Raw genomic sequence first — 9,148 nt, 5'->3', positions numbered from 1 at the left:
CAGCTCGCAGCTAAGACCTGGTCCACTCCTTTCCCCCTCCTAACCCCAGAGAGTTATAAATTGACCTCTCTGTATTCGTACTTCCAATTGGCTTTGATCCTCTTGGAATTTCTTAGGAAATTACCCTTCTTTTTTTGAGCTAGGGCTTGGAATGTCATTCCCCATTGGCTAAGGAAAGGTTTAAAACAATATACACAGATGCAAAGAGTGATAGGCTCCTGCTATCAGTAATCTGCTTCGGAAACCCTGTGAGATCATCTTTTATTAACAAATTTAACACCCACCAGTGTCTTGAGAATTTTGGACCCGTTTTGGAACTAAAACGGGGGACAAGAGGATGGTAGGCATGGGTTTCCTGTTGCCTTGGGTATTTCTCCTTCACCCCAGAAAAAACCCTAATCAGTTCCCAAAATGGAGACAGCTTTGCATCTGAGTCCTGAGCAATTGTAAAAATGCTGTGTGGAGGCTTGACTCACCACCTGAGCCTCCTTGGACGTTAGAACTGGAAGAGAGATGTTTATGTTTACAGTCAAGAGTGCTGAGGCTGGAGAGGGAATGTAGCTGCCACAGTGTCACCCATGACAAAGCTGAGGCAAGAACCAGATCTCCTAACCCCCAGGTCAGTGTCCCCTCTCCACCAGGCTACCCACTCATCTCTGTCAAGCCATGCCCATCATGCCCAAAGTGTCAGAGGGAAAGGTTATCACAACTTTCCATGGTCTTCCCTTGCTATGATTAGACTTCTACTTGTGGGTGCCCACACCAAGGACTGTCTGGCTTGGAGGGACCTTGGGACTCCCCTTGCAACACTGAATTTGGGGACCCTCAGTTTGGAAGCCATTTATATTCGGGCGACAGTCTTTGCTTTGGAACCCATCAATGGGATGGAAAGCTTGAGGCCTAACTCCCTGCCAGGGAAGGATCAAGAGAAAAGGGCCCAGCCGCTACTTCTTTCCTGGGTTAGGAAGTGACTAGGAGGGAATCTAGAGTTTCTGAGATGGATTCTGTTAGGGAACAGTGTGAGGAATCAACTCTGGAGGGAAATGACAGTCCAGGCCAAAAAGGGAAATAGAGGCAGCATCTAGCACCTGAGGATGAGCCTGGCCTGGAGGAAGAGAGGTGAAGGAAGGGAAGAAAGGCATCAGGGTGCCAGGAGATGTCACCCCGGAGAACCTTAACAGTTGGGGTGGAGTCTTCCAGTGTCCACTCAGATGGATGGGGTTGGGGGGGCGGGGACATGAAACAGTTTTTCTGGGGCAAGTGCCTGCTCTCTTGCCAGAGAGAGGAGCCTCTACTTTGGCACGTACACTGCAAGCCCTGGTCTCTGAGGGACAGAGACCAATGAGATCATCTGCATCTTGGGTTCTGCAACTCAGGAAAGCCATCAGTTTTGCAACCACGAAAAAGGTGAAAAAAGTCAGGCTGTGAGTGTTCAGAGGGGCCATGGGGCTGTGTAAGTTTGTGTCAGAGAAGTGTATGTTCTGTTCGGATGTGGTTGGAGCTGCAAATGGTATGTACATGTTGTATATATATATATGTTGTATATTATTACAAAATAAGGTGCCTTCCTTTCTGTGACCTCTCAAGCACCTTACTTTCATCCTATCTCTATCATTCTCCAAAAACTTCAATGACTTCTGCTGACCACCAAAAACCAAACACCTCCCTACCCCCCAAATTTCTTAGCCTGGCGTTTGAGGCTAACGATTCAGCAGACACACTGTATTCCTGCCTCTGTGTATTTACTCATGCCGTGTTCTCTGCCTTCTCAACACCTGATCTTTACCAATTGAAATCTTTTTCTCACTCTGCTCAGATGCTACCTCTTCCAGGAAGCCTTACCTAGTGTCCCTGCCCAAAGGCCCTCTCTCCTCTGAATGCCAGAGCACTTTTCTCTACCTCTTCGGTGGCAGTGTTACATTCTCTCATGCATTTTGACTATCAAGGGGGATGTTGTCAGTCTCCTACACTAAATGCTAAAGTCTTTGAAGGCTAATATTAATAAATTTGTCTTTTTATTTTTGTATCCTTGGAACCTAGCAAAGTTCCTTTACATAGTGGGCATTTAATTTAAAATACATTTGTTGGCCAGGTGCAGTGGCTCACGCTGGTAATCCTAGCACTCTGGGAGGCTGAGGGGGGAGGATTGCTTGAGCTCAGGAGTTCGAGACGAGCCTGAGCAAGAGTGGGACCTCCGTTTCTACTAAAAATAGAAAAAAATTAGCTGGGCACCCTGGCATGTGCCTATCATTCCAGCTACTTGGGAGGCTGAGGCAGGAGGATCACTTGAGCCCATGAGTTTGAGGTTGCAGTGAGCTATGATGACTCCACTGCACTCTACCCAGGGCAACAGAGGGAGACTGTCTCAAAAATAAAAACAACAAAAAAACAAAAACCCCATTTGTTCAACAAAGAAATGTAATGCTGGAGGAGATGAATGAGAAAGTTTCTTCCACTCAGAGCTGACAATCTAGTGAGAGAAAGAGATGCACAGCAATACGTATTAATTTAATATGAAACCCAAGGAGCAGCACTTAAGCTCTGAAGATGTGGTGCTCCGGTGGGCAGGGAAGGCGGCAAGGGAGAGGCATTTAGGTTGAAGGAACTGCCTCGCTGGAAGGCTGGAGATGGGGAAGTACATGGCACATCTGGAGAACATGGTGAGTAACCTTGGGACTGGTATACAGGACACAAGAAGGAAAACAGGAGACAAGACCAGAGAGGGGATATGAGCACTGGATCACAGAGGACCTGCTGTGCCTTTCTAAGGTGTTTGGGTTTTATTCTGGGGGCAATGAGAACTACTGAATGCTCTTGCAGGGGAGTGTAACACATACTGAATGAAGAAATGACTCAGCTCTGTGTTTTGGGTGAACGCCATCCTGTACCCAGGCTCCATTTAGGAATATCTTACAGTGGGGGCTGAGCAGCACCCATTGTCTGAGACCAGCCTGTCCCTTGGTCAAACCACCTTTTTGTGGGGTCTTCCCTTTTAAAGAGGCCATACCCAAAGATCACTTGGTCAGATTGAGAAGTCTGTTCTGCCCTCTGAAACAGTTTCCTGGCCTGTTGCATGAGTTCCACGTTCTGCTTTGGCTTTAGTACAGCAATTCTACTGTTTGAACGATATTAGTTAGGGTTCTCCAGAGGAACGGAATCAATAGGAGACTATATATAAAGAGATTGACTACGAGGAATTGGCTCATGTGCTTATGGAGGCTGAGAAGTCCCATGATCTGCCATCTGCAAGCTGGAGACTCAGGAAAGGTGGTGGTGTAAATTCAAGTTCGAGTCCAAAGGCCTGAGAACCAGGAACGCCAATGGTGTGAGTCCCAGTCTGCGGGCAGAAAAAGACCAATGTCTCTGCTCAAGCAGGCAGGTGGAGGCAGCCACGGACAGCCACTGCCTCTTCTGAGCTGGAGACTGGCTTGGGCCCCCTAGCTAATTTCTTGTCCTGTCTTTTGCAAGGGTGGGGGTAGGAGGAAACATCCTGTAGAGAGAAAAATCATAGGCTTTAGAGTCACTCAGCCCTAGGTTAGAGCCCCAGCCAAAATCACTTATGACCTGCACAGCCTTGGCAAAGTCACTAATCTCTCTGAGCCTTGGTTTCCTTCTCTGAAAAATGGAGATGATTATGCCTGCTCCCAAGAACTGAAGTGCAGATGAGTATGGGGATTGCCCAGCTTGCTGCCTGACACATAGCAGGTGCTCAGTAAATGGTACTTTTAAATTCATATTTGTGGAGACAACTAGTGGCTGTTCTGCATAAGAAGAGGGAAGCTGTGCTTAGAGGGAGCTATTACTGTTAGGTGTCTTAAGTTAGGGGAATGAAGACTCTACCTAGTTTATCTTTACAGGTCTTCCCAGAGCGCCCAACCCCAGGCCCTCCAGGTGAAAAGCCTTAATTGTCTCCCCAGGCTAACTTCCCCTCTCTGCCTTCTGTGCCCTTCCTCCCAGTAGCTTTGGTCACAATTGATAGGCAGGCAGGGTCCTAGGCTTGACTGAATGAGGACATTGTTGCAAAGATGAGGAAACAGGAGACACTGTTGCAATCTGCCCTGCCTGAGGCACCCTGAGAACCAGTGGCTCTCCCCACCCCTGCTGTGTGTTTGAGAGCACAGGTCTCAGGGCCTTCTAGAGCGATGGGAAAACTGTTAGGACATTCTAGAGAGATGCTCTGCTTCTCTGGAGCTGAGCATGGAGTTTTCCCTTTGAACCAAGGGACCTACAATTTTGAATCTTTCTTAGAGCTGACACTGAGCTGCTGGCGCAGGTTCGGGGAGGAAGCAGACCCATCCAGGCCCCAGCAGGACTCACTGTCTGGTAGGGAAGCACAGCCGCACACACCTCTAGTGCAAGCTGATTTGAAGGACGTACAGACCAGTGTGGTAGGAGCAGAGAGGGAGAGTGGTACCAACTGTGTGGGTTGGTTGGTCTGTGTTCAACACAGAACACTTCTGTGACCAGATGTGTGGGGTTTTCCCCCAGCAATTCCCCAGCACATGCCAACTGGGTGTTCTATAATTCAGTTCTGATAGTATCCACCTGGATAGCATCAAATCCCACAGGTTAAGGGCTTAGTCCCACAAGCCTGCCCCTCACTCCAGACACCAATTACAAGTAGTAGGTTGTGCCCCCCTGCTTGATTTCCACTGGAAAAACAAAACAAACAACCAACCAAAAACAAGTAGTAGGTTGTGACCTGTGCTTCTTAACAACTGGCTATAAATTAGGGTTCCCATGACCCACCCTCCTCAGGTTTGAAAATTTGCTAGGATGGCTCCCAGAAATCAGACACTTACATTCACTGGTTTATTATAAAAGATGTTACAAAGGATACAGAGGAACAGCCAGATGGAAGAGATGTATAGGGCAAGGCATGGCGGAGTGGGCACAGAGCTTCCACGCCCGCTCTGGACGCTTCACCCTCTGAGCAACTCCGTTGTTCAGCAGCCGGGCAGCACATCAAATCTTGTTCAAGAGTTCTCGTTGACTTTAATCTCCAGCCTCCACCCCTTTCCTAGAGGTTGGTTAGTGGGCTGAAGGTTCCAACCTCCTAATTCCCTAATCACTTGGTCTTTCCAGTGACTGGCCCCATCCTGAGGCTATCCAGGGGCCCCAACCTAAACTGCCACATGACCACAAACTTAGGGGTTACGGAAAAGGAGTTCATTATGAATAACAAAACACACTCCTATCACTGAGAAAAAAATCAGGAAATTTTGGTAAACTCAAGGGTTTACCAAACATACTTCTTATTATACCCCGTGGAGAGCACTGGAACACAGGTACAAGTTAAAGTGATGGAGGGAGAGGGCAGGCCAGGCAAAGGAAGCCGCCTGAATAAAGGCAAAAACTACGTGTTTAAAAAAACAAAACAAAATTGAACTCATAAAAGTAAAGAGTAGGACGGTAGTTATGGGGGGCGGGGGATATGGGGAGATGTTATATCAAACCGCCCACAGCTCTTAGGTATGGCTGGGACACGTGGGTGGGGCAGTAGGAAGTGCAGACACGGATGTGAATTTGGCCTGAGTCACCCACCCTGCCAGGCCTGAGAGGCCCAGGCTTCGCTGTGAGTGTGGGACCTGGAAGGTTTAGCGGCAGGGGAAAAGCAGCGTCAAGTTTTGGAGATCTCTCGATTAATGCATGTACAGGCTGACTCCCTGCTAGGTATTCTCTTTCTTTTATTCAACAACTATTTGTCGAATGCCTTTTCTGTGCCGGAAGCTGTTGTGGGTATTGGGAAATAGGGATGAAGAAGCAGATCTAGCCTTCCCTGAGGGTGCCCTCCACGTTTTACGGAAGAGGAAACGGTGGGTCTGCCTGCCTCCAGCTCGTGGCTCCGTCCCGGGCCTACGTGGCTGCAGGGTAGCGTTGCTCTGGGCAGCCCCTTAGACGTGCCGGCGCACGTGGGTCGGTCGGCTGGTGGGTCGTCTGACTGCGCGCGCCGCCTGGGCCTCCAGAGCGCCGGGCCTGGCTCGGCGTCCACCCCCAGCCCAACCCACACGTGGGTTCCCGCACGTCCGCCTGGCTCCCCCCACTGACGTCAGCTTAGCTCTTCCACTTAAGGCCCCTCCCGCGCCCCGCGCAGAGTGCTGGAGTCGCTGCCGCTGAGTCCGGACATCGTTGTGGCGCACCTCCGACGCCCGCCCGACTTGCATTCCCGGTACGGTCGGGCCCGGCGCGCACTGCGCCCGAGGGGAGGGAAAGCGAGCTGCCTCAGGGTCTGCTGGCCTGGTGCTGCTAGCAAAGGGGTCCCTACTCCGGGAAGCGTAGACGCCGCTTCCCAGAAGCGGAGTCCCGAAACCTCTGCGCAGTGGCCCACGCCACGTGTGGGTTCGGAGCCCGCTGCGCTACGCTTTTTGCTCTAAGCGGGACCTGTGGCCTCTGGCCGCGCTAGGGGAGGAGGAGATAGCCACACCCAACCACCTGAGGTCGAAAGCCCGATGTATGCGGAAGAACAAGGAGATTACAGGTCCAAAGGGTGGGGGATACCGCTGGGCTCAAAATCAGCGAAAGGCACAAAATTCGAAGTCGGGTTTCCGGAGCCCACTGAGCCAAAAAAAGCTTCGGCATGTCCGGGGCGGGTTCCTGCAAGCTGGAAAACGGCTGTGCGGTTTGCATTTTTCCCGTGGGAGGCTCGAGAGGTGAGCTCCATGGGGCGGCTGCTGCCTGAAGATTATAGGGCCCTTGTGCGTAAATTACATTAAGCAGCTGTTGGTTTATCCCGGGCTACGCTAAGCACAGTGCATGCAAAGATAAAGCAGGCAGAGCCCCAGCCCTCCCCCACCTGAGATGGTCTACTGAGTAGGATTATCCGGTTCCATCTCCTCCTTTTAACAAACGGGAAAACGTAAACCTGAGAGAGTTGGGGAGAGGGATGTCTACGGTCACAATGAGTGCGTAGCAGGGCTGAGTCGCAGACCCTGTTCTGCATGGCTCGCGCCACTAGATTCACCCTCCTCCCACCTCTACATTGAAGGGAGCGTTGGAGCCAAGGGCTGAGGTTTTGGCGAAGCCAGCAGCTCTCTGCAGGAAGAACTCCCTTCCCCCTGCCAGGCTGTAGGAACCTTACAAAGCTGTCTAGAAATAGCAGTGATTTGTAAGGAGATACCTGATTCCAGCTTGATGACTCTGGGCTGCCTGCTTGGAGGTCCTCTCAGATATTTTTGTCCTTTGGGACGATGCCAAAACTAGACAAGGCGCTTTGGGGATGCAACCTGTGATATTCCCTTCAATTAATGCAGTGCACAGTTAGATTAACAGAATGGAAAACCGTTTCCCCGGCTCTGGAATTCGAGGGTTCCATTAACTTTAGGGCTCCATGCTTCAGGCCCTCTGCAGCTTTTCTGCACTCCCTGAAGTGAAAAAATTTCCTCATACTGGGCTTCATGCCATTGCAATAAGGATCACGGCATAAGCTACACTCCCTCCTGTTGATTAACAGCCTCTAGTTCCTGATACTTTGATTTAAAGTCTGGCTCTGGCCACGCGCCAGGCCAGGGAGGCTGCCAGCCGGGTATCACGTTGCCTGTGTCTGCTTTGGGCCTCTGGTTAAATCTAAAGTCTGAAACCGAGCTCCCTCCCTCTGACCCACTGAGCAGGACAGCTCCTGATTATCTCTGCTCACTCACAGGGGTTCTCAGGCTTTCGTCCTCTGGCCTAGTGCCGACCTGCCAATGGCCAGAGGCCACTATCATCTGCGCCCCAGCGCTCTGGACTGCGCACGCGCGCAAGCTTCCTGTGCCCACTAATGGTTCGGATCTGGGCGGGGCGTAGGTCTCTCCGCCTCCGGTCTGATTTCCACCCTTTCTTGGCTGGGGGTGGCGAGGAGGAGAGGGAGCGCATGCGCAGAGCTCATAGCACGCTCCTCTGCCTTGGGGTCGTACCTGTGGCCGTTAATGGCTCTTTTTTGCATGTACCTCTGGTCCTTGCATGAGGGGCTTGGCACTGTATTTGTTATAGAAGCCTGAGTGACTGAAGGAGAGCTGGGTGGGCGGCTCACTGTGATCTTGTCTGAGGAAAGGCCAGCCCCACTTGGGGTAAATAAGCCAAGATGAGTGAGCCCTCCGGAGGCTATACTTACACCCAAACGTCGATATTATTTTTTCACACCAAGGTGAGCTCATTCACACCACAAGACCCTGGACAGATCAGAATCTGGCATTAGGCCTTTCAACTCCTCTTTAGCTACATTTTTTTCCTCCCCCTTTTTAGTCATCTCTTGTGTTTTTAGTGGCAAGTACCTTCAAAAGGAAGTAACGTAAGCTTTTCTCAGAACAATTCTTGGTTAATAAACATTAAAAAAGGATGCAGTGACACTGAATGCTTTTCCCCCATAGATTCCTTTTGGTTCCAAATCCAATATGGCAACTCTCAAGGATCAGCTGATTTTTAATCTTCTAAAGGAAGAACAGACCCCCCAGAATAAGATCACAGTTGTTGGGGTTGGTGCTGTTGGCATGGCCTGTGCCATCAGTATCTTAATGAAGGTAAGTAGAGTCTACCGCTCTGGAAGCACATACTTTGACTCCACTGTTTCCCCCACTCCCTCCCCAAGAATCATATTATTATGCTGTATGTAAAAATATTTAGGCTCATGCACTCATTCAGAGAACTTTGCAGCAAACTTGAAACATAATAATATACTGAAAGGGTATCTGAAATTAATAAGTATCAAAGGACTGTCAGGATGTCAGGCTTGAGACCCAGTTCCTAAAATTCACTGTTACATATTAACATGTGTGGGTTGCCTACCAATGAAAAGGAAGGATTCATGCCTTTAAATGAGCCAAACTCTTCTAAAGTAATTTTTGAATTGAAAATGACACCTATATATGGTAAAATTAAGATCATACTAATGTGAGAAATCTTAAGTTCTCCTCCCACCCAAATCCCATCATCCCTCCTGCCTTGGATGGCAATTTTGTTATCAATTATGGAGCTAAAATTTAATTAGAAAAAAAGAACTTGTGAATAAAGAACTTCTTATTGGGCCAGGCACGGTGGCTCACGCCTGTAATCCTAGCACTCTGGGAGGCCGAGGCGGATGGATCATTTGAGCTCAGGAGTTCGAGACCAGCCTGAGCAAGAGCGAGACCCCATCTCTACTAAAAATAGAAAGAAATTAATCGGACAACTAAAA

General features: G+C 49.7%; 1 protein-coding gene across 2 annotated transcripts in view; it reads left to right on the top strand.

Annotated features, from left to right (window-relative positions):
• Positions 1–1,317: 1,317 nt before the first annotated feature.
• The window catches only part of LDHA (lactate dehydrogenase A), an 81,431-nt gene continuing 73,600 nt past the window's right edge, over positions 1,318–9,148 (top strand). The window contains exons 1-3 of one of the 2 annotated variants that reach the window (XM_012654262.1): positions 1,318–1,407; positions 6,059–6,169; positions 8,346–8,495. In XM_012654262.1, coding sequence (XP_012509716.1) covers positions 1,342–1,407; positions 6,059–6,169; positions 8,346–8,495 — 327 coding nt within the window. In that variant the 5' untranslated portion in view covers positions 1,318–1,341. Of the gene's footprint in view, positions 1,408–6,058; positions 6,170–7,987; positions 8,123–8,345; positions 8,496–9,148 lie in introns of those variants that run through there. The other variant, XM_012654263.1, reaches the window with a different exon arrangement.

The sequence above is a fragment of the Propithecus coquereli genome, unplaced genomic scaffold, assembly GCF_000956105.1.
Source record: "Propithecus coquereli isolate 6110/MARCELLA unplaced genomic scaffold, Pcoq_1.0 Scaffold44, whole genome shotgun sequence".
In the NCBI taxonomy this organism is placed as follows: Eukaryota; Metazoa; Chordata; class Mammalia; order Primates; family Indriidae; genus Propithecus; species Propithecus coquereli.
The sequence above is the reverse complement of the archived record's forward strand: the minus strand, read 5'-3'. Positions and strand labels throughout refer to the sequence as shown.